The 25346-nt window shown below is 45.4% G+C and overlaps 1 protein-coding gene across 1 annotated transcript in view; it reads left to right on the forward strand.

Moving 5' to 3' along the window:
* Window positions 1-25157, forward strand: part of LPCAT3 (lysophosphatidylcholine acyltransferase 3) — a 40248-nt gene extending 15091 nt beyond the window's left edge. Inside the window, exons 2-13 of the mRNA XM_025995293.2 lie at window positions 18758-18865; window positions 19416-19522; window positions 20082-20175; window positions 20349-20386; window positions 20844-21022; window positions 21848-21956; window positions 22700-22786; window positions 22887-23053; window positions 23888-24035; window positions 24114-24272; window positions 24385-24513; window positions 24749-25157. Coding sequence (XP_025851078.1) covers window positions 18758-18865; window positions 19416-19522; window positions 20082-20175; window positions 20349-20386; window positions 20844-21022; window positions 21848-21956; window positions 22700-22786; window positions 22887-23053; window positions 23888-24035; window positions 24114-24272; window positions 24385-24501 — 1313 coding nt within the window. The 3' untranslated portion in view covers window positions 24502-24513; window positions 24749-25157. The remainder of the gene's footprint in view (window positions 1-18757; window positions 18866-19415; window positions 19523-20081; window positions 20176-20348; window positions 20387-20843; window positions 21023-21847; window positions 21957-22699; window positions 22787-22886; window positions 23054-23887; window positions 24036-24113; window positions 24273-24384; window positions 24514-24748) is intronic.
* The last annotated feature ends 189 nt before the right edge of the window (window positions 25158-25346 follow it).

The raw sequence follows: 25346 nt of genomic DNA on the forward strand, positions 1-25346 counted from the left end.
GAAAAATACCATAACCAGATGCTCAGATGTATGGCTAATGCACTTGATGTCTCTTCTGCCATCCAATCAGACTTGAAACGCTCGGTAGGGCTTGCCATGATGGATAGCTAACTCCCAGACTAAGAAGCTAGTGAGAACCTGTGCGTGTCTAACTCCTTGTGGCATGACAAAAGGCAGCATTGGTAACATCCAAGTCAGTCTTGTGTTGTATCATAATTTTTCAGCTTTCATAGCAGGTTTTACGTTTTTTTTTTTTTTTTAAGATTTTATTCATGAGAGACACAGAGAGAGAGGCAGAGACATAGGCAGAGGGAGAAGCAGGCTCCCTGTGGGGACTCGATACAGACTCAATACGGGACTTGATCCCAGGACCCCGGGATCACAACCTGAGCCTAAGGCAGACACTCAACCACTGAGGCACCCAGGTGCCCCATAGCAGGTTTTACCAGTTAGCCAACATGTGTCCATGAGCGAGTAGCACTAAGCTTGAGATGGCCTTGCTTATTACTAAGAGCACTTGGCGTAAATGGAACCATTAAAGAATTACTTTTGGTAGGGCTTTGGGGCAGCTTGGGTTCAAGGTGATTTGGTTGGGTCAAGTGACTAAAAAACTAGTATTTCGGGGATCCCTGGGTGGCGCAGCAGTTTAGCGCCTGCCTTTGGCCCAGGGCGCGATCCTGGAGACCCGGGATCGAATCCCACGTCGGGCTCCCGGTGCATGGAGCCTGCTTCTCCCTCTGCCTGTGTCTCTGCCTCTCTCTCTCTCTCTCTGTGTAACTATCATAAATAAATAAAAATTAAAAAAAAAAAAACTAGTATTTCTTAACCTTCTTAGCAAACTCTTTTTCTTTCTTTCTCACAAGTAACAGCCATTCCACTAGTTTACCTTTGAAATATCCCCTCTATTATTCTATCCCCAGGACATTTTGATCACTTGTCCCAGTTTTCTTGAATCCTGGATCAGAGTTGACAAAATGTTTGAGACACTCAGGGGGAGGAAACTTTCAGAAAGGAACTGCTATATTCTTACTACACTGCATGAGGATAGGGACAGGGAGTCCCCAAGAATTAGATTAATGAAGAGAGTACAGGAGAGCACCTAGATTTAATATTAAAATGTAGTTTGGGGGCAACTGGATAGCTCAGTCAGTTGAGAATCCAGTCTTGATTTCGGCACAGGTCACGGTCTCCGGGTCCTGGGATCAAGCCCCGCATCCCACCCATCTGGCTTCCCACCCAACGGGAAGTCTGCTTGTCTCCCTCTCCCTCTGCTCCTCCCTTGCTCACTCTGTCTCTCTCTCTCTCTCTCAGATAAATAAATCTTTGGGGAGGAAATGTAGTTTTTAATTGTTTTTAGATAGGAAGATGAACAATTGTGAGTGTGCATGCATCTGCAAACAGATGCTTGAATATAGATTGTTGCTGAGAAATCAGAGAATAATACAGCTGTAGCTTTAAAAGCACACAGCTAGTTACTAGTGATTCCCTTGTAGGTCATTGACAAGTGCCAAGGCATGTGGCAAGAAGATCAGAATGGAAATCAAGTGATGTGGATTCTAATTTGAGCTGTGCTCTGTTAACCTTGAGCATGCCCTCTATCCCTTTTAGGCCTTCATTTCTTATGTATCTTGTTTAAAGATTTTATTTATTTGAGAGCAAGAGTGAGAGAGATCACAGAGAGAGGAAGAAGCAGACTCCCTGCCGAGCAGAGAGCCTGATGTGGGGCTCGATCCCAGGACCCAGAGATCATGACCTGAGCCAAAAACAGATGCTCAACTGACTGAGCACCCTGACTTCATTTCTTATCTAGTGAAGGCTTGAGAGTCAGTGATTTCTGAGATTTCTTCACATCCTGGAAATCTATATCTATGACTCAGCCTGAGCTATACAGGATTATCAGAGGATGGAAGGTGTGTTGGCACCTTGCCCTTACTATCAACAAACTTAATCTGGTAAAGAGAAACAAAGGACCAGTTCTGAAGAAATTCCAAAGATGAGAGCTTCCTCCTCACCTAAAATGTCCCTAATTTGTAAGTGTGCTTCCAGCTGACAGAGTGATCAGTACCTCTACATAAGTGCCTAATCAGTTCCTGATCGCTTGAATAGGCAGTGGCAAGCAATGTCCTTCCTATTTCTATGTCTTCTTTTCTCTGCCTGGTTGTTTAGCACAAGGAATTTCCACTTTGGCGGAAAAAGAATTGAATGGCAGATCTTCATAGTTGAAGTAATTAACGATAAAATTAACGTGAAAATAATAGATAAAAATTAACTGCAAAAAAAAAATAAAAAATAAACTACAAGTAAGCCAGGTTCCAAAGTAGTCCTATTTTATATTCTGGTCTGTGGTCCTTGGGAAAATTTAAATGAAATTTAATAGATCCTTTCAATATTGCCCAAAGCAAAATACCCGTTATCTATGGTAACCTTCTGTGGTCTAGAAAAATTACAACATCGAGGTAAGATAAGGAAAAAACTGAGATTTTTTTCAGCCATCTCTAAGTAGACATTCCAAAGAGTTGCCATAATCTTGTCAGTAAACAGGCTGATAAAGAAACGGGGGTAGGCAAGAAATAGAGGATAAGTTAGGCCATGATTTTATGAGATTGACGACAGGGAGTAAGTGAAATTGAACAGTAGCTAGAAGCAGCAGCAAAGGGACACAGTTGGGTGAGGAGACCTAGAAGGGAGAGCCTGTGCTGTTTGAAGGTAAAGGAGATCACAAGCTAGAGCTAGAAGTGAGACCCGGAGCTTAGCATCTACCTGCATCAATTACTCACTGATCAGCACAGACCAAGGAGCTAATAGCTTTGATGTGTTTGCTTATTCAGACAATGAAAACAATAATATTATTCCTTACTTTAAATAGTTATGGGGATTAAGGGAGTTAATGTGTGTCAAGTACGGAACTCAGTGCGTGACTGTGCATGAGTAAGAATTCAGTAAAGGTTCGTTGGTATTAACTGGCGTTAGTGACAATAATAAATTGTTATTGTTGAGAAGGAAAGAATAAGAAAGCTAGCAAGAAAGACCCAAAGGAAGTTCCCGGGGAAGACTAGGATGGATAAGATTCTGAGGATTGGGACCCTGGGAGGGAGGAGGAGATGTTTAAAGCAGAGAGAGGGACACCTTCCTCTGGATCTGGAAAAAAGGATATAAAAGCATGGATTTCAAGCCGAGCTTCACAGTTTTCTCACAGAGAGTTCCCTGCAGACCGTGGTGGAAAACTAAATAAATGTGTGCTCTCAGGCTTGGGGTCCTTACCATACAGTGTCTGTGCACAGACAGAAATGTCATTGAAGTCTCACATTGTGTCTTTAAAATACAGGGCAACTGTGCATTCTGATGTGTATGCTTTATTTGTTTTAATACAATGAAGTTACTTACCAGTTATGTTGCTTGGAATCCTTTGTGCAAAACTTCTCATAATGCAGATGTGCCACGGGTTTGTCTTGCAGCCTCCATCAGGCTCCCCTACTGGAGCAGCTCGTGTTCAGACAATGATAGATGTAAACTGGCAGCAATGCTTTAAATCAAAAGTCAGAGCTCTCTGCCACATTCCCATAGAATTGCCAACTTCTGAAGAAAGAAAAACATTTCATAGGGGCGCCTGGGTGGCTCAGTGGTTGAGAATCTGCCTTGGGCTCAGGTCATGATCCCAGGGTCCTGGGATCGAGTCCCACATCAGGCTCCCTACAGGGAACCTGCTTCTTCCTCTGCCTATGCCTCTGCCTCTCTCTGTGGCTCTCATGAATAAATAAATAAAACCTTTAAATAAAAAAAAAAAAAAGAAAAGAAAAGAAAAACATTTCATAGCTGAGGAATTGCCCACTGCTATTTTCAGTAACGTCAGAGAAGGAGGATCATCTCATTGATGGATGCCCTGGGGATAGGCTGTTTCCCCACAAGTCCCCACCCCTGTCACACTATGCTTCTCCTTCACTCTGTTCTCCCCAAGAATGACTCCCATCACCCCTTTCACTGAGGAGATGAAGATTCTTTCCAGGAGCTTTGTCCTCTGCCTTCCATGTTTCTGTGCCAGTCTCCTCGCCTTGCCCTCCAGTCTCAGGGGAAGAGTCAGGGGTTTTCCTCCTTTCTAAGGTAAATCCTTCGTCCTATGGCATACACAGTCTCCTTTCTGCTCTACTACTTTCTTCTCCCATAAAACATATGTGGACAGGACGTCTCTGTGTGAGAAATTGTTCACCTTCACTCAGTGGCCAAGCTCTCTGGCCAACTGTCCTTTCCTGCCAAACTTCTCACCCAGGGAGTCTTCATATCCCGCCTGCATTTCCTCTTTATCTGTTCACTGCCTTCTTACCCGGCCTCCGTCTCCTGGTCTCTCCGTCCCCCGTCCCCCCCCCCCCCCCCCCTGCTGCTGCCATTGCAGGTCCTAGTGACGTCACTAGGAATTCAGTGACCTTGCCCTCTTCCTCACCCTCCTTGGGCTCTGTAAGGTCTGATGTAATTAAATTCCTTTCCTACTGAAATACTCTGCTTCCTTTCTCACATGTACACTCTCCTGATTTACCTCCTTATTTTCCTGTTTTTTTTTTTTTTAAGATATTATTTATTTATTCATGAGAGATACAGAGAGTCAGGGAGAGACATAGGCAGAGGAAGAATCAGGCTTACTGCGGGGAACCCAGTGTGGGATTCTATCCCGGGACCCTGGGATCATGACCTGAGCCAAAGGCAGATGCTCAACCACTGAGCCACCCAGGTATCCCCTTATTTTCCTGCTTTATCTCAGTTTCTTTTACTCGCACTCCCTTAAATTACAGGCATTTTCCAAGACTCAGCCCTGGGGCTGCCCTTCTTTTGTGGCCTGTCCCCTGGAGAGCTTATCTTTTTTCCTGGCTTCAGCTCTCCCTAGCAGCAGCACTGCCAGAGCCAGCAACTCCCCTCTAGTCTTTGTGTCCCTGTGAGTGGCACCCCCTTCTTTCTAACCTCTGACAAGGGAGACCTCAAGGCCAGGGGTCTTCATGTTGGGGTACACGTATTCTAGGGGTACACAGACACTTTCTCCAGGGGACACATGAGCATGGATAACAAATTTATTTCCTGATTTTCAGCTTCCAGGTGTACTCTTGTTTAAAGCGGATATGCTTGAGACTGTCTGCTCCAAAAGATCTCCTTTCCCAATTACCTTAAAATCATTCTTTAGGGACACCTGGGTGGCTCAGTGGTTGAGCGTCTGCCTTTAGCTCAAGTCATGATTCTGGGGTCTTGGGATCAAGTCCCACATTGGGCTCCCTGCAGGGGGCCTGCTTCTCCCTCTACCTCTCTTTCTGTGTCTCTCATGAATAAATAAATAGAATCTTTTTTTAAAAATCAAAAATAAAATTAAGTCACCCTTTAGCCCTTAGACAAGGGGGAAAAGGCGTAGTGGGTTGCCCCACGGTATAAAAATTTCACAGGACGCCACGAAAGTAATGCAAAGAGGAGCAGCCCCTTATTAAAAAAAAAATTTTAAGTATAATGAACATACAGTGTTATATAAGCTGAGCGCCCCTTGTTTTATCCAGGTGACAGACTCAAGGCAACTGTATCTATCTGTCTAAAAACTAGAATTCAGAAATAAGATGGTCATTCTGAGGGGACGTATTAACATGTTCACTGGAACTTAAAAAGATGAGCTTAGACCTCTTTAGACAGAAAGGAAGTCTGATCGAGCCGATTAGCCTGCCATCAGCAGACATTTTCCATGTATACTTAAAGGACATCTTCAATGGACATTTAAAAAAACACATCCTTTGCTCTCGTTGAAGCTTACAAATGATAGATGGCAACTTAAAACTATGACAGGAAATATAGAGTTGTTCATATTTTAGGGGCTATTCCAGTGAAAATCTTAAAAACCACCATAGTGGCTCACTCATCTTCAATGTATCCTTTTGTATCATCCCCCACATCCAGTTTCAGTCAATCCATTGATCTTTTCCTGTTGTGTCACTTTCAGACTCTTACTGGGTTTTCCCAGCCTTCCTGTCCTGTTACTCTGTATTACCCCTCCTGTAATTAGCCCCCCTTGAAGTGACTCTTCCAGGTTCTCTCCTACCTCTGTCTTTAAGTTACTCTCCTCTTCCTCCTCCTCCTCCTCTTCCTCTTCCTCCTCCTCTTCCTCATCCTCTTCCTCTTCCTCCTCTTCCTCCTCATCCTCTTCCTCCTCCTCCTCGACCTCTTCCTTGTCCTTATCCTCATCCTCCTCCCTCTCCTCCTCGTCCTCCTCCTCACCTCCTCCTCATCCTGCTCCTCCTCCTCCCCCTCCTCCTCCTCCTCCTCCTCCTTGTCCTCGTCCTCCTCATCCTCTGCCTTCCCCTCCTGTTCCTCCTCCTCCTTGTCCTCCTCATCCTCCTCCTCCTTGTCCTCCGCCTCCCCCTCCGGTTCGTCCTCCCCCTCTTCCTCCTCCTGTTCCTTCTCCTCGTCCTCTTCCTCCTCCTCCTGTTCCTCCCTCTTCCTTCTCGTCCTCCTCCTCCTCCCCCTCCTCGTCCTGCTCCTGCTCCTCCTCCTCCTCTTCCTCCTCGTCCTCCTCCCCCTCATCCCGCTCCTCCTCCCCCTCCTCCAGACTGCTCTTTCCTTATCTTTCTTCGTCCTCATTACTCTGGTCACTGTTGATCTCTCTCCTTTCTGACTTCTACAGCATTGGCTGTCCCTTGCGGTTAGCACTTACAGAACATTGGCATCTGAGATTTCTTTTCTCGCTCTCTAAAAAGTTCCTGAAGAGTTTAAAAAAAAAAAAAAAAAAAAAAAACACCTCTTGGGCAGCCTGGGTGGCTCAGCGGTTTAGCGCAGCCTTCAGCCCAGGGCGTGATCCTGGAGACCTGGGATCGAATCCCATGTCAGGCTCCCTGCATGGAGCCTGCTTCTCCCTCTGCCTGTGTCTGTGCCTCTCTCTCTCTCTCTCTCTCTCTCATGAATAAATAAATAAAATATTTTTAAAAAAACACACCTCTTTCAGTTCTGCCACATCCCCCTTTTGGCCTAATGCAAAGCTGACCACATAATGGACGCTTAATAAGTATTTTATTGACTGCCTAGAGATAGAGTGCTCACTCATTCATTCTTTCACTCTATCACCCATTCAACAAATATTTGAGACCTTTTTTACCAGGATTTGTACTAGGCACTGGGGTACAGCAGAGGAAAAACCAGACAAAATCTCTACTTCCAAAGGCGGATAAATAAATAAAATATCTAGTGTGTAAAAGACTAAGAAGTGCTAAGAGGCAAATAGAAAAGTGAACCAGAAGAACAGGAAGAGTGTGTTGGTGGTGGGTGTGGGCTGGGGGGAGCGGGAAGCATGTGCAGTTTTAGATAGGAAGGTTAGGGAAGGCCTAACCGATAAGGGGACATTTGGTAAGGACCTCAGCGACTTGAGCTTATCTGTGCCAAGGACATTTCAGGCTCAGAACCTATGAACATGGAGGCTCTGGGGCCAGACCTGCCCGACAACCAGGAGAGAGAGCTTTGGCTGGGGCAGGGTGGTTGAGATGAGTCCAAGAAAGCTCAGGCTGGGAAGGGCAACCAGATCCTATTCTGTTTGGATTTTGGCTTCTACTTAGCAAGATTGGAGACTTGAGGATTTTGAGCAGAGGAAGGAGCTGATCTGACTGTGTTATTATAGAATCCTCGTGGGTGCTGTGTATGATAGAAGCAAGAGGTCCATCAGGCTGCAAACGATAACAACACAGGCCAGAGATGGTATTGGTTTGGCCCAGGGGAAGAGAAGGTCAGATTCTGGGTTTATTTTCAAGGTAAAACAGACAGGATTTGTTGACTGATCAGGTTGAGGTTGGAAAGGGGGCCGGTCAAGAATGGTGGCAGGGTTGCAGGGATTCAGTCATAGGGGAAAGAAGGTTAAGTTGCTGTCTGCTGAAATGGAGACAGCTAGGGAACGAGCAGGTTTAGTGAGGACGGTACGGTACGTCAGCAGTGCCTGTTGACTTGGAGGTATCTGTTTAGGAATGCACCTCCCCCCCCCAAAAAAAAAAGAAAAAAAGAAAAGAAAAGAAATAAATAAATAAAGGAATGCACTTCCCCAAAGTATTGAGTGTGCATACCCCAGTATGGGGTCCAGGGGAGAGGTCCAGGCTGAAGATGAAAATTTGGGAGACGTCAGCAAATGGATGGTATTTATAGCTGTGCGACTAGACGAGATCGCTGGGCACTTCACTGTTAAGGCAGAGGTGGAGCGATCTCACATTTGCTGAGCGTCTGATGTGTACCAGGCTTACTAGACAAACCCACAACTGGATGCTCATTCTACCAATGAGAAAGAGGGACGGGGATGCCTGTGGCTCAGCAGTTAAGCTTCTGCCTTTAGCCCAGCGCATGATCCTGGAGTCCTGGGATCAAGTCCCGCATCGGATTCCCTGCATGGAGCCTGCTTCCCCCTCTGCCTGTGTCTCTGCCTCTATCTCTTTCTCTCATGAATAAATAAATAAAATCTCTTAAAAAAAAAAAAAAAAGAGAAAGAGGGACAGAAAGGTTAAGAGTCAGCCAGCCTGAGGTGACAGCTAGTAAGTAGCAGGACAAGAGTTCAAATTGAGATGTCTTCACTCCAAAGTCCATGTTCTTCTAACCATCCTGCACCATAATTCAGTAGTACACTGCATTTTGGGAGAAGTGCTCTTGGCAAGCCAAAACCAGTATCCTTCTAAAATAAATATGCTATCTTTTGAAATACAGATGGAAAGGAAACCCCGTAGTCATTTGGTCATCACATGGAATGAAGATTAGATTCAGAAGTTCTGATATCCATTTGCCCTAGAATTTCTCAGAAAAGCCTGCCCTTCTCCCCCACTAACTTCTTTTTTTTTTTCCTTTTTTTTTTAAGCAGAAAAAAAATGAGCTAAGGAGAGTGGTAAGGGTCTGAGAAGACAAAGGGAAGAAAGGCCATTAGCTGGAGGGTGAAAGGAATGTTTGGAGAACAAACATTGCCCTGTTTTCCTCCCTCTCACTCTGTGCAAATGTGTATTCGCATAAGTCTGTGGCCACCTGCAATATTTTAGGCACTGTGTGAACTGCTTTATATGTGTCGTCATCTATAGCTCTTAGAACAACTCATTGAGGCAGGTGCTAGCCCATTTCACAGATGAGGAAATTTAACCTTGACCAGATGTTCAAGGTCAAATGGCCATTAAGTGTCTGTTACCATTAATCAATCAATCAAAAAATCAAGTATACAGGATAGTGTGCGAGAGAAGATCCAAAGACATAGGAGGCCTATGGGAAAAGAAATGGAACAAGGGCACCTGGGTGGCTCAGTAAGTTGGGCATCTGGCTTTTAGTTTGGGTCATGGTCCCAGGGTCCTGGAGTCAAGCCCCACATTAGGCTCCCTGCTGGATGGGAGCCCGCTTCTCTCTCTCCCTCTGCTGCTCCCCCTGCTTGTGCTGTACTCTTTCTCTCTCTCTCTAATAGATGGATAAAATCTTTTTTAAAAAAGAAAAGAAAAGAAAAGAAAAGAAAAGAAAAGAAAAGAAAAGAAAAGAAAGAAAGAAAAGAAAAAAAGAAAAGAAAAAAGAGATTGAACATATAAAAATTGTAATATAGGGGTGCCTGGGTGACTCAAAGGTTGAGCATCTGCCTTTAGCTCAGGGCATGATCCCAGGGTACCAGAATCAAGTCTCACATCAGGCTCCCCGGTGGGGAGCCTGCTTCTCCCTCTGCCTATGTCTCTGCCTCTCCGTTTCTGTGTCTCTCATGAACAAATAAAATCTTTTTTAAAAATTGTAATATAAAACAAAAATATAAGGAGTGGCATATTCTAGTATACAGTGATTTACCAAATGAGTTGTAGTCCTAAGTGCCGTGTATTTAAGGCATGAATCCGTAATACACAGGGCCATGAGTTCAGTGTGGTCTGAGATGGCCTTAAGAGAAGGAAACATTTGAGCTGGGTTTCCGAGAATGGGTAGGAAGAATTTCACTTGGTAGAGGAGCAGTCAGAAAGGGTGTTCCACACAAAGGATTGGCATGAGCTAAGGTCTAGAGACAAAAGACATAAGATATGTTTGGGCAAAAACTAGCAGATAAGTTTTAGCTATAGTCAAGAAATGGAAGCTTTACCTAGAAATGTAGTTTAGAAGATGGACCTTGAGTCTTAGACTTAGGGACTGGTCCTATGTTGAGTAGTCATTTGGGGGTCACTGTTTTCTGAGCAGGACTTGAAGGAAAAGTATTCTGGTGGAGGGTGGCTGGGAGCCTGAGGCTGCACGAGAGATCAGGTAGGAGTCATGGCAGGAGTTCAAGGGCAACTGCTTGAAGGTCTTAGCTGCAAATGTAGCACAGAATGCAAAGGATGGGGGGTGGAGGTGACAGTGGTGAGAACTGTTGGAAAGGAGGGATGTCCAGGGAACCAAGGATAGGGAGGAGACAAAGACACCTTTAGGCTTTTGAATGTGATTGAGTGATTTGGAGAATGGAAGCTCCATAAATTTATTTAAAAGAAGAAGAAGAAGAAGAAGAAGCAGCCGCCACCGCCGCCACCGCTAGAAGAAGAAGAAGAAGAAGAAGAAGAAGAAGAAGAAGAAGAAGAAGAAGAAGAAGAAGAAGAAGCCGCCGCCACCGCCAAGAGAAGGGGGAAAGTCATGTTTTTGTAAATACAGAGTTTGAAATGGTATGCAATACCAAACGAAGAATGTCCTGCCAGGAAGTAAGAAATGCAGAACCGAAACTTGAGAAGTTAGGATTAAAGATGAAGATGTGTTTGTCTTTGGCATGAAGATTCTATTAAGGTGCAGGAGAGGAGATGTGGTTTCCAGGGAGGCGGTGTAGCAAGCACAGTAGAGGGTCAAGGCCGAATCCTTAGGACCCAGAGAAAAGCCCTCAGTGAATGAGAAAAAGAAAAGTCCGTGCGATCTATGCAGATTCTAGCCGGCCACCCCTTGCCAGTCAAAGCAAGCCCAGAAAGTGAGAGAGTAAATGTTTAGGAACTTTTGTAGCCTGTGATTTGGTATTTTGCAAAAGTATTGGTTCCAAACAAATGGGAAATTTAAAAAACTGGTCTACACCACCAATGGAGAGCAGTGCAGGGCTCGAGAGTAAGAGGACTGAAAGACCCGCTCTTAGGTTTATGCCTAAGAGAACAGAAACTCTATGTTCCCAGGACGCCTGGGTGGCTCAGCAGTTGAGCATCTGCCTTTGGCTCAGGGTGTGATCCTGGGCCCGGGATCGAGTCCCACATCAGGCTCCCTGCATGGAGCCTGCTTCTCCCTCCACCTGTGTCTCTGCCTCTCTGTGTGTGTCTCTCATGAATAAGTAAATAAAATCTTTAAAAATAAATAAATAAAACTATATGTTCCCACGTAAACTTGGACATGAATGCTCCATAGCAGCATTACTCTGTAATACCCAAGAAGTGGAAACAACCTGAATCTCCATCAGCTGCTGAATGGAAGCATAGAGAGGAGTTGAATCACTGTTATACACTTGAAACTGATAGAACATTGCTTATGTGTCAACTATACTAAAAAAAAAAATTGTTTTTAAATAAAGCATTGGTAGGTGCTTCAACATAAATGAACCTTGGAAACATTATGCTAGGGGCTCCTGGGTGGCTTTGTGGGTTAGGCATCTGCCTTCAGCTCAGGTCATGATCTCAGGGTCCTGGGATTGAGCCCCACATCTGGCTTCCTGCTCTGTGGGGAGCCTGCTCCTCCCTGTCTTCCCTGCTCATGTTCTCTTTCTCTATCTCTGTTGCTATCTCTGTATCCCTCAAATAAATAAATAAAATCTTTTAGAAAAAAGAAAAAAATTATGCTAAGTGAAGAAGACCAGACACAAAAGTCCACGTATGACAGGATTCCACTTATATGCAATCCCCAGAATAGGCAGTCTGGATAGACATAAAGTAACCCCAGGGGCTCCCAGGGTCTGGGGACAGGAGCAAATGGAGAGTAGTGACTGGGAAACAGGTATGCGGTTTCTTTTGGGGAGCTGGAAACGTTCTGAAATTAAGTAGTGGGATGTTTCACAACCTTTTGAATATACCAAACACCACTGAATTCTACACTTTGAAATGGTGAATTTGATGGTATGGGAATTATACCTCAGTAGAAAAAAAAAAAAAAAAAACACAGGAGAGCAGGTGAGTAAAGCAGGGAGGAAGAAAAGGCCTCGATTTGAGCATTAAAGGAAGGAAGATGAAGCCAAAACATGACTCCATATGTCAGCAATTCAGCAGTTCCCCAAGTGTAGTCCAAGAACCCCTAGGTTTGCTGCATCAACATTTGCTCTGATGGTACAAAAGCAATGGTTGTAACTGCTGGTGCCTGACCGTGAATCAAGGCAGGAGCACCACACCACACTAGCAGTGTTCTTCAGTGCTGCACACTCTTAGTTCCCCCCAATCCCCCCAAAAAGGCCATGTTCACTTAAGACTGTCCTTGATGGGGGTGCCTGGGTGGCTCAGTCAGTTGAACGTCTGCCTTCAGCTCAGGTTATGATCCTGGGGTCCTGGGATAGAGGCCCACCTCAGGCTCCCTGCTCAGTGGGGAGTCTGCTTCTCCCTCGCCCTCTCCCCTCCCTCCTATTCATGCTCTCTTGCTCTCTCTCTCTCTTTCTCTCAAATAAACAAACAAACAAACAAACAAAATCTTAAAAAAAAAAAAAGTCCTTGGGGGACACCTGGGTGGCTCAGCGTTTGGGCATCTGCCTTTGGCCCAGAGTGTGATCCTGGAGTCCCCAGGATCGAGACCCACATCAGGCTCCTTGCGGGGTGCCTGCTTCTCCCTCTGCCTATGTTCCTGCCTCTCTCTCTGTGTCTCTCATGAATAAATAAAATCTTTTTAAAAAAAGTCCTTGATGAAGCATTACTTTATTAAATCTCAGCCCTTGAATACAGTCTTTTTCACATTCTGTTTGAAGAAATGAGAAGTCTGCACAAAGCACTTCTACATACTGAAGGGCAGTGGCTGTCTGGAGGCAAAGCTCTTGTGCTGTGCTTGAGCTGCGTGTTGAACGAATAGCTTCTTTTTTCATTGAACACCATTTTTTTTGAAATAATGACTGACAGGCCAACCATGGCTGTTTAGACTTAGGCATTTGGCAGATCGTTTCCCGAAAATGTACAAAGTGAGTCTCTCACTTCAAGCAAAACAACTGACAGTATTTGTAGTCAGTACTAAAATTCAGGCTTTCAAGTGAAAATTTGAATTTGGGAAAACTTGTATCTGTTACCAAGAGATTGACAACTTCTTGGTATATAAAGACTTTGCTGCTAAAAATTGGTGGTGATATTAAGATATAGGATGGGAGGTTGGGGCATGCAGCTGAGTGGCTCAGTAGGTTAAGCATTTACCTCTGGCTTAGGTCATGATCTCAGGGTCCTGGGATTGAACCCCAAGTCAGGCTCCCTGTTCAGCGGGAAGTCTGCTTCTCCCTCTCACTCTGTCTCTCACTCTGTCTCTCTCTCTCTCTCTCAAATACATACATACATACATATGTAAATAAATCTTTTTTAAAAAAAGAAATAGGATTTTTTTTTTCCGTATCGTATTCTAACGACATAGGTCAGTATCTGGAAGATCTGCTTAACTCAGTGAACTAATATTTTCCAAATGACCAATGCATGGTGTTAGAAAAATCATGCCTGGATGAAAGATCCATTTGAAGCACACAAGAGGCCCGTAGATTTTAATGTAACAGCAGAAAGTTCACTAATATGGTTGGCAGGTCCTGCGTTGCAACTAACCTTTAAGAAACTACTTACTTGTCCAGTTTCAGTATAGTATCAAAGAATAATATTCAAAACGATCTGAAAAGACTATTAAGGTTCTCTTTCCAACTGTATATCTGTGTGAAGCCAGATTTTCTTCATATGTTTTAATCAAAACAACATATTAACAGACTAAATGCAGAAGCAGATTTGAGAACCCAGCTATCTATTTAGCCAAAGGCCAGAAATTTGTAAAAATGTAAAAACAGTGCCATTCTTCTCATTAAATGGTTTGCTTTATTTGTTTGTTTTGGAAAATATAGTTGTTTTTATTAAAAGTATGTTATTTACATATGATGTCATCAGTTTACTGTTTTTAAATGAATTAGTAATTAAATTAAGTTTTTCTTAGTTTTGTTTTCTAACACAGTAGATATTGACAGATAGTATCTACACTAACATGTTGCTTGAGGTCCTCAGTAATTTTTAAGAGTCTAAAGTGGTCCTGAGACCAAAATGTTTGAACTCCACTGGTGTGCTATGTGGATTTTATGTCATCACTTTGCATGGTGTTTGAGGTAGATTGTTTTTTTTTGACAAACCAGTATCAGTATCAGACTAAGCCAACACATGCCAGTTCTGTCTAATTCTATCTTCTACCACACACTTGCCAAAAATGCTCTATTTTCTTTTCACCAGGGTCATATGAACCACTGACTGATCAAATGGGGTCATATCCTATCTAGAAATAGCTATAAAGGTTGAAAGGTCAAAGAAATTTATCAGGCTGTAAATGTAAACACCTCATTTCTATTTCTTCAGATGAAACCTCAGAACGTGTAGGATTAATAAGTAATTTCACAACTATTATAGAGAATAAGGAGTTCCATGAGTGATCTAGGTTGTGACAGATCCTAGTTTCTGACTCAGATGGCACTTAGACCCTGGTAAACATCCAGGGACTGACTGGAGAATACAGCTGGATACTCCATGACTTCCTAAACCTCTGAGGAGGACCCAATTCTGTGAGCTTTAAGGTTCACATCATTTTGAATGCCCTAGTTTTTGCTGTTGGAATGTTCCCATTCTAGTCGGGGTTCTCAGGTTTAGCATGTGTATTAGATCATCACCCTGCATCTGCTAATAAGTTTCTGAAGGCCCTCTCCCCTTAAAAAAATAATCAGAAGAAACAGTTACAGTATAGCCAAACAAATGCTTACATGCTTCATAAACAGGATACCTGGTATTAGTGAGCACCGAATAAACATTTGTCAAAGGAACAAATGAGCCAGCAATCCACCGGATATCTAGAAAATTAACTAGTTGCATGAAGCTATACATTTGTTTATAAAACAAACCTCTGCTTGTTTGGTGCTATTAAAGGAAAGACCATCACCCCCAGTTGACAAGCTCAGAATTTTATTCTCGGGACCTAGTACAGACCGCTGCCTTCCCTTAGGATTTTTATAGTAAAGCGATGCTTCTTAACCCAGGCCACACGTCACCATCCCTCAGACCTGTCAAATCAGACTCACAGGTGGGTGAGTGGGTGAAGAGGTGCTTTGTTGGCTTTTAAAAATTCTTCAGGTGACTACAGCCATTATATTAAGCATTGGCTCCCATGAAAAAGCATTAAGACCCAGAAACAGCTTGTAGGACAACACCCTCCCCAAAGCAGCACATCCCTGAAGAGCAGCCAGGCCCCAAAGCCTGCTGAGCTGAGCGGCAGCCAAGAGTAAGGTTTGATGTTTACACACTCAAAAATCAGCTCTGGGTTGTCCCAGCAACTCGCCCAGCACGATTCCTTCTTCCTCTCTGCGGCTTCATTCCCAGCTTTGCTATTCTGTGTGATAATCCTCTGTTTGGGTCACCTGGCCTGCCGTGTTTTTATTTTTCTGCCGGTCACTCCATCTTGTGTGTTTGTTTACCTGTGTGCACCAATACTTCACTTACCTGTATGGAACTCAGTGGTCCCCACCACACACACACGCACACACACACCCCAACATATACCTGAAAACAGGTGAAAGAGGGTTTGAGTGGCCAGGACAGATGTCACCAGGCCTATGCACTGAGTCTATAAGGAAAGCACCTAAGACTCTTGCTCTTAGATCTTTTTTTTTTTTTTTTATACCTTTAAAACATGGTTATGGTTTCTAAGGCCTGCGATAAATTAGAAATAGGGAAAGGAAGGGTTCTTGGCAGGCACTCTGAAAAAGCTCAAGAAGTGACTCCTGATCCCTGAATAATAAGGAAAGGGGCATAAAAGCTCTAAGGAATGGATACGAGAACTCAGAATGCAGGGCAGTGGACGGCCTACGAGGGTCAGCGCAAACAGTTAACACACCTTGATAGGTCATGACTGTACTCTAATTATGGCCCACATCACCAAGAAAATGTTAAATTATGTTCATTAAATTATGTTTGACTTGAGGCAATGTGTTGTGTTTTTTATTTGGGGGTTTTTTGTTTTGTCTTTTAATTTTAAGCATTCTAAATGGCTTTAGGGCTTCCATTTAGTTAAGGCTCTTTTTTTTTTTAAGATTTTATTTATTTTTTTTAAAATATTTTTTTTCTTTATTTATTTATGATAGTTACACAGAGAGAGAGAGAGAGAGTCAGAGACACAGGCAGAGGGAGAAGCAGGCCCCATGCACCGGGAGCCCGACGTGGGATTTGATCCCGGGTCTCCAGGATCACGCCCTGGGCCAAAGGCAGGCGCCAAACCACTGCGCCACCCAAGGATCCCAGATTTTATTTATTTATTCATGAGAGACACAGAGAGGCAGAGACATAGGCAGAGGGAGACGTAGGCTCCATGCAGAGACTCCATTGCAGATTCAACCCTGGATCTGGGATCGCTCTGGGATCACGCACTGAGTGGAAGGCAGACACTCAACTGCTGAGCCACCCAGGCTCCCCATTTGGTTAAAGTTCTTAGCACCTAAAGAGGTAAACTCTTGGCTACCTGAACTTATTTATCAGTACTCTAGAATTTAAAATCTACCCTATTTATTGCTTCTATTCATTTTACCCCCGTTCCTAAAACATTAAAAAGCAGGGTGCCTGGGTGGCTCAGTCAGTTAAGTTTCTGCCTACGGCTCAGGTCCTGGGATCTCAGGGTCCTGGGATGGAGCCTGGGGTTGTCGGAAGCTCCCTGCTCAGTGGGGAGCCTGCTTCTCCTTCTTCCTCTGCCCTCCCCACTTTGTGCACCCCTTCATGTGAGCACACGCTCGCACTCTCTCTCTAATAAATAAGTAAAATCTTTAAAATAAAAAGCAAAAGATTTAAGGCAATTAGACCCCATTCTATACTTTCTAGTATCTAGCTCTGGTTCTTAGCAAAACTTGCTGCTAACCTGGTGCTCTGTCCCTGCCAAATTTCTGCCCATGTGATATGTAATGAAACTCAATCCTGTTTCTTCACTCATTCATCTGACTGTGAAAGGGTCATAAGTGTCTCCCTCTCCCTTGAGCTAGTAATCGTATATCACTTCATCTCAGCTAGCAAGAAAATAAACCCTGACATGCTACCTCCTCACTCATCCTATGCTCTACAAACAGAATACCGGGCATACAGTAGGCTTTAACAAATGTGTCGAATGAATGAGCCAGTGATGCACAGGATGTCTGTAAAATTAACTACTTGCATGAAGCTGTAAGCTTGATAAAGAGCCTAGTCCTTGATGAGAACAGCAATCCAAGAACATCAGACCCTGGCACCAAGATCAAATAGTTGATACACTGTTACATGGGAAAAAAACAAAACAAAACAGGATAAGTTGTGTTTTGTAAGTACCCAGGATAAGTACCCCACTATGTTGTTAAGTTAAAAGAAAAAGCATGGGAAAACAGACTAGCAGGACATAGGCCAATATATAACATGGTTATCCATTTTCTTGTTCACTTGATAAATAATTAAGCACTTTCTCTGTGTATAACACTTTCCTGAGCACTGCAGAGTTAGCCAAGCTCACCATCATGCTGCCCATGAAAAACTAACTGCAATCTATAATTTGACGGCAAGAATTGCAGCAACTGTAAACCATGAGCAACTCAAGAATGCTAATTATGCAATGATAGGGTAGTTGAAATGTCCTTGCAGAAAGACACTGGGATTCCAATTCATTGCACACACACTCCTGCCATAGAAGTGTTGCTGAGCACATTAGCCAGACTTCTTGATGGAACACTGAATTCGGACATGTAGTAAAACCATGGAACATGCCAATTGTAGTTGAGGAATACCCAATCTTTAGTGACCCCTTTAATTCAGCAAGCTGCCTTTCACCATGCATAATCAGTTTATGGCCTCACCAGAGATCCCTTATAGTTCAGGCATGGCCCTGGGACCATACTTGGAATCACAGCTTTAGATGACATTTTTCCAGGATACTCACAAGGACTCCTAACACAGTTGATGCCCAGACCTCAGTATATGTGGAGTATGCAACTGTGTATGCAGTCAGGAATACAACTTGGCAGCCCGACATTAATTTATGTATGTCCTCTTAATCTTAAAATAAGCCGATCTTACTCTGCTAACATGACAGGTGATGAAATCATAATGGATCATTAAGATGTAAAATAGTGTCTTTGGACAGAATTGGGCACTCTTAAGTCCTTGAGTCATTTAGAAAAACGCAAGAGAGGGATGTTGTATGGCTCAGCGGTTGAGTGTCTGCTTTCGGCTCAGGGTGTAATCCCAGGTCCTGGGATCAAGTCCCACATCAGGCTCCCTATGAGGAGCCTGCTTCTTCTGCCTGTGTCTCTGTGCCCCTCTCTATCTCTCATGAATAAATAAATCTTTAAAAAAAAATGCAAGAGAAAAAGCCAAGCAATATTTAGTAGGGCCATAAGGGAAACCTAGTCTTTGGACCCAGTTTTGTATTGCCTCCATATACAATTCATATCTTCAGTTTTAAATTGTATTTGCAAGAGACTTCTGATTCTTGGGAATGCTCTTATCTTCTCTGTCGCCGTCCATATAATGTACGTATTTTCCACTCTGGGCTGCATTTCATGCCAGCTAAACTTCTAAGACAAAACCAGGAGGGCATCAGGCATGGGTAACACTCTACTGATTTCTCTCCCCTCTAGGTTACCCCTTGGCTTTGTTTTTTCGGCATTACCTTTTCTTCAAGGACAGCTACCTCATCCATCTCTTCCACACCTTCACAGGCCTCTCAATCGCTTATTTTAACTTTGGTGAGTGAATTAGCAGTGGCACCACGATTGGAGGGAAACCCAGGAAAGAGGAGACTTGAACAGAATTTCCGGAGAGAATTTGCTGGATAGGGAAGTTAGGATGTTCTGCTTGCAAAAAAAAAAAAAAAAAAAAAAAAAAAGCGTTTGTATGCACAGGAACAGAGCTTAATTTTCCTCTTCAGTACATTCCGATCATTCCGATAACATTTTGAGAGTGGCTACCTTGGGCTGACTCCATCATTTTCTCTGGAAAAATGGGCTGTCACTGGATGACATGCAAGTAGCCTTCTTCGGGAGCATCCCTTTAGCTCAAACATTCAAAAATACAGTAACTCCCTGACAGTCCCTTATATTTATACAATTCATTTCCTTCCCTACCTCCAAAACACAAGTCTCTTTTTCAAAAAGACCTTATACCAAGGTTTCTTCTTTAAGTATTCTCTTTGTGTTTAGAAGTTTCAGAAAGGGTGGGAATGCAAAACAACAAAAACAACAACAAAAATTCCCAACAACCACAAGCTAAGCTGTGCTCTCTTCCCTCTGCATGCAGGAAATCAACTCTACCACTCCCTGCTATGTGTTGTGCTTCAGTTCCTCATCCTTCGACTCATGGGCCGCACCATCACTGCTGTCCTCACTACCTATTGCTTCCAGATGGTAAACGCGCTGCTCCCTCAGCAGCTCAGATCACAGCTGACAGCACTTTGGGGTGGGGGAAGGTTGGGAGGAAGGTGGCAGAGAGAAAGCAAGCTAGGAGATACAGTTTCTAGTCCTTTCTCCCAGCATCACTTTAGCAGCACGACTTCAGGTAGGTCACTTTTCACGGGCGCCAGGTGGCTCCCTACAGATGGTATTGGTGCCTCCAGGGAAGGGTGCCAGCTAACCCTTTACTCAGGATTGTGGCCACTCGGGGTCTTTGTTTCTGACCAGGATTGGCCCAGCTAGCTGGCCATGAGTGGTGTCACTTAAAGGCAAGGAAGGAAATGAGCCACAGACTCTAAGCTCTGAATTCTCTGTTAAGCCCTCATTTTGCTGAGAAGCCTTGAGCACATCTCTTCCCCTCTGCAGGTTCGCTTTCTTCCATTTATAGGAACTTAAAGCCTTTAAAGAGGAGAGCAGGAGAAAGGAAAAAATGAAAGAATACAGTAGATTTCAGAGCAGGGTGAAAATGAAGAAACCCTAGCAAGTGGTAGAATAAACTCCACCCCCCTCGTAGGCCTACCTTCTTGCTGGATATTATTACACAGCCACTGGCAACTATGATATCAAGTGGACAATGCCGCACTGTGTCCTGACCTTGAAGCTAATTGGTGAGTGGTGGCTCGCTGCCTTTCCCTTTTACACTTAGGCTCCTCCCTGTCCCACCATAAACTTACTCTGTGTCCTGTGCCCCGCCCCCTTATGCTCCTGGCTACACTCAGCCCACAGGCCACATCCTCAGTGCCCTCCCTCTGCTCTACCCACACCTTCTCTCTCTGCTCAGGTTTGGCTGTTGACTACTTTGACGGAGGGAAGGATCTGGTAAGTATCCTCCACAGAGAGGTTAAGGAATGTAGCCAGAGGGAAGGAGAAAAAGGTTCCTGCTACCAAAAGACTGGACCCCAAGGCCAGGAGCAGAGTCTCTCCCTCATCCCCAGCCTGAGTTCTGTTTCAGATAGCACTGAGCAAGGATCAACAAATCTAATTTCCCCAGATCCAGCTCATGCACAAAGTCCAGAGATCAGTGCCAGCATGGCATTTGGAAGAGAGGCAGCCAGCTGTTGCTAAGTTACCCTCACCCCCCCCCCCCCGCCCCGCCACTGCCCAGCGCATACTCATTCCAACGTGAAGCAAATGACTTTTCTCCCTATTGTGCCCTCAAAGAGACAGCTGTTTAAGAACCCCGGTTCAGTGGGGCACAAGGGTGGGGAACACACAAACTGGCTCTTGTGGGGAGATGCAAGGCTATCCTGAACCATTCATTCTCTTCTCGGCATAGAATTCCTTGTCCTCTGAGCAACAGAAATATGCCATACGGGGTGTCCCTTCCCTGCTGGAAGTTGCTGGTTTCTCCTACTTCTATGGGGCCTTCTTGGTAGGGCCCCAGTTCTCAATGAACCACTACATGAAGCTGGTGCAGGGACAGCTGACTGACATACCAGGGAAGATACCAAACAGGTAAATGCCCCTCTTGGTCAAGACCTCTGTGTAGGTGTCTCACCCAATACAAAGCCACTTCAAGGTGTCTTCCGGAAGGCCAGTCCCAGCTGGCCCCCCCACGTGTCTTTCAGCATGGTCCTGGCTCATAGTCTGTGCCTCGTCGTCCCTGGGCCATCTGCTGTCATGGGCACTCTGTACCTGCTCATCACAGGCAGTGGGCCTTTTTCAACCTCGACTACTTCCAGCCACCCATTCTGACCCTGTAGCACAAACATAAGACTTCACTCTGATGCCACAGGATTTTGCCCAAACAGTCATGTCCATGCCTTTAAAACCCATTTTCTCAGTTTAAAAAAAAAAAAAAAAAAAAAAGACTTAAATATATAAAAATGTTATCTGTATATCACAGTAGCAAATTGAAGTTATCAGAAAAAAACCCTTTCCTGAGAAGTTGTCTAGCCTGTGTGGAAGCATGGATTCAACCAGGGTAGGAAGGTGCAGATTCAGAATTGGTCACTTCCTGGCCTCTGCATTGGCCTTTCTGTCCCAGTGTGGACCGGGAAGGCCAACAAGGCCGTGAGACCTGTAGCATCCCCAAGGGGAAGCTCCCCAGACTCCTGCACACTGTTCCTTTGCCTGTGAATGGCAGGGTTTTGCATTCACCGTTCCTCAAAGCCAACCACATAAAGCTTCTTCCCGGACACTGAGTATCGGCTTTGGACAGAGAGCTACTTGTCCCATTCCAGGCGGGTAGCCACTCTGAAACACTCCTCTCCGTAAATTAAGGTTAGAAGGTAGAGGGACCGGCCTCTGCCTGTCGTGACCCTGCTCATTCCTTTCCAGCACCATACCTGCTCTCAAGCGCCTGGGCCTGGGCCTCGTCTACCTAGTGGGCTATACTCTACTTAGCCCCCACATCACAGAAGACTATCTCCTCACTGAAGACTATGAAGTGAGTGGTTACTAACACAGCAGCAGGTTGACTGCATCAGAGCTAGAAATGGACAGGCCAGGATCCCTGTAGATAGCCAAGAAGTGGGTAATACCATCTACAATTGCATGTTGGTTTTGCTCTAGATCTGTGAGAGTTGGCGTCCATGCCAGCCGGGCCGGGACATGTTCATCAGCCAGCATTGAACGACCTTCGCGGGCACAGGGCTGTGCCAGGTGCACTTTTAGCACCCCTTACCTCCCTCAGGAGCAGCTCTTAGCTTGATTTATTACAGCCAGTGACTCCTTGGAGCCTAGTAGCTTCCGGTCCTCTCCAGCCTGTTTTCTTCTCTTGATAGATTGGGGGCTTCTAGGGAATTCAAAAACCAAGGGAGGGGGAAGTGCTGGCTTTTGCTCCTGCCCAGCTGAAAGGCTTGCAGCAGTTCCCTACGCACTCTGGGTAGGTTTGCCTCTTAAATTAACATTGACCATGGATTTATAAAAGTCCCTCAATACTTGGTCTCCTGAATGCTCGATGCTTTAGAAGAGTTAGGGACAGCTGTTTCTGGGACTCTACAAAGGAAAAGGTGAATGGATGTTCACTGGGTTCCCTGTGTGTTCCTCGTAGCCTGTTAGAAGGACAGCCCAGCAGATTGTCAGGTGGACGTGCAGTAGTCAGCAGCACGTTTGGAAAGGAAGAGCATTGAGGGAAATTTGCCTTGCCCAGGTAGTCGCCCTAACGTGTGTGTTCTTTTTTCTCCGAAGAACCACAGTTTCTGGTTTCGCTGCATGTACATGCTGCTCTGGGGCAAGTTTGTGCTGTACAAGTATGTCACCTGTTGGCTGGTCACAGTAAGTAGAAAAGACGAAATAGGGTCCTCATTCAGCAAGCCGTGGGGCGTGGTGGGGAGGAGAATAGCAAGAAGGCTAACAGAGTGGCTCCTCCCCTTAGGAAGGAGTGTGCATTTTGACGGGGCTGGGCTTCAATGACTTCAATGAACGTGGAAAGGCAAAGTGGGATGCCTGTGCCAACATGAAGGTGTGGCTCTTTGAAACAACCCCCCGCTTCACAGGCACCATCGCCTCATTCAACATCAACACCAATGCCTGGGTGGCCCGGTAAGCAGCTGGAGGGGAGGTCTGGGCCCGAGCTCCTTCATTCAGCCGCTTTCCCAGATTTAAGGGCACAGATGTGCGTACCATCCATCTTTTACCACTTTAGGTAGAACCTCCAGTCATCCACATACCCACACACACGTACTTAGTTTTATCCACACTCCCATCTCCCCAAAACCCATTCCTGTCATATTTGCAAGACACAAGCAAGACCTGGAAGTGCCTTGAGTTTTGTTTTTGGTTTTTAGAGAGTGGAAGGGAGAGATGGTGAGGGGCAGAGGGAGGAGAATCTGAAGCAGGCTCCATGCCCAGCTCAGAGCCCGATGCAGGGCTCCATCTCATGACCCTGAGATCATGACCTGAGCTGAAATCGAGTTGTACACTCAACCGACCAAGCCACCCACGCACCCCAAGAAGTGCCTCAAGTTTTAATCTCATTTCTGCCACTGGTTTTATGTTCCCCATTGCCATTGACCTCTTTGTGCCCAACACACGAGTGTAAGCGGCACAAGAGCTGGTCTGTCCTGCTCACCCCTATAGGCACAAGTATGCAGCAGGTGCTCAGGCACCTGTTGACGAAGTGGCTTGCCCAGGCTCACCCAGCTAAGCTTGGGGTCTGTTTTCTGTGTCTGAACTGAGTGGTAACTTCACCTATGTTCATCTCTAAAACTAATCCGATGGTGCTGCCTCCTTTACCCCAGGTGGCCCCAAGCAGGAGCCAGTCGCCACCACTGCACACCTCAGGGCACTAGGAACCCAGAGGCGAGATGGTGGTGGTGCAGACTGGTCTGAGGCTCATCCCCGCCACCACCCCCCCCCCCCCACTCTTTACTCTAGTTATTTCTTCAAACGACTCAAGTTCCTTGGAAATAAAGAACTATCCCAGGGACTCTCATTGCTCTTCTTGGCCCTCTGGCATGGACTACACTCAGGATACCTGGTCTGCTTCCAGATGGAATTCCTCATTGTTATTGTGGAAAGACAGGTAGGCCTGAAGGGTGGTGGGTGAACAGGGAACATGAGAAGGGGCAGGACACTGATGACCTCTCCCTATGTTCCCCAGGCTGCCCGCCTAATTCAGGAGAGCCCGACCCTGAGCAACCTGGCTTCCATTACTGTCCTGCAACCTTTCTACTACTTGGTGCAGCAGACCATCCACTGGCTCTTCATGGGTTACTCGATGACTGCCTTCTGCCTCTTCACATGGGACAAATGGTTTAAGGTAAACAAGGGCCTGTTGGCAAGGTCGGGTAGGGGAAGAATCGCTGAAACCTCAGGCCGTAAGGGCTGGTGTCTGCCCCGTGTCTACCTCAGTGGCCTGTATCTCTCCACAGGTGTATAAGTCCATCTATTTTCTCGGCCACGTCTTCTTCTTGAGCCTACTCTTTATATTGCCTTATGTTCACAAAGCAATGGTGCCAAGGAAAGAAAAGTTAAAGAAAATGGGATAATCTATTTCCCTGGTAAGTAAACATCCCTGTAGCCAAGTTACAGAATAGAGCAATAGATTGGGGGTGGGAGGCAGGGAGTACTGGACATTTGGAGTGAATCTCAAGTTGGCCTGGCTTCTAGGAAACACAGCATGGGGCATGGACTACTCAACTTGGGCTTGCCAGGAAACAGCTGGAAGGGCTGGAGACCAGGGACTAGAAGGAGTGATTCTGACCAGACTGCCAATCAAGTATCTTTCTCTTGCAGGTGGCCTAGAGCAGGGCTGGTGCAGAAATGACTCGTATCCCTTTCCACAGCACTCCTTCGCCTCAGAGCACAGAGAACAGAGAAGCCAGGGAGTGGGAAGACATGGTACTCCTAGCTGTGCCTCTGCTGCCAGCCAACTCTTCACCTGGGGCCAAAGGGGAGACTCTCGTGGGAGGAGTAGAGGGCCCATGTCTCCCCTCTGGGCTCCCCCATGCACGTTGCCTTATCTCTCCCCCTCTAGCCAGGAATCTGTTGTGTTTTTCTTCTGCCAATTTACTATGATTGTATATGTGCCGCTACCACCACCCCCCCCATGGGGGGGACGGGAAGGTGTCAGGCCCCACCTGCTCCACTTTTTCTACCTTGGAACTGTACCAGATAAAATCACTTCTCTTTGTTCAGTTTTTCACTGCTAGCATTCCTGGATGCTTTCTTACACACAGCCCTCCAGGCTCACCATAGCTGAAATAAGCAGGGCTCTCTCCTTGATCTCCCAGAAGTTTGGAGTCAGAGCCTACCTGCAAAGCCTGGAACCAAACTGCAAACACTGTAACCTCACGTCTTTTTTCCTGAAGCCTGAGGACAAGAACCAGTTTAC

Source organism: Vulpes vulpes, chromosome 8, assembly GCF_048418805.1.
Source record: "Vulpes vulpes isolate BD-2025 chromosome 8, VulVul3, whole genome shotgun sequence".
Taxonomy (NCBI): domain Eukaryota; kingdom Metazoa; phylum Chordata; class Mammalia; order Carnivora; family Canidae; genus Vulpes; species Vulpes vulpes.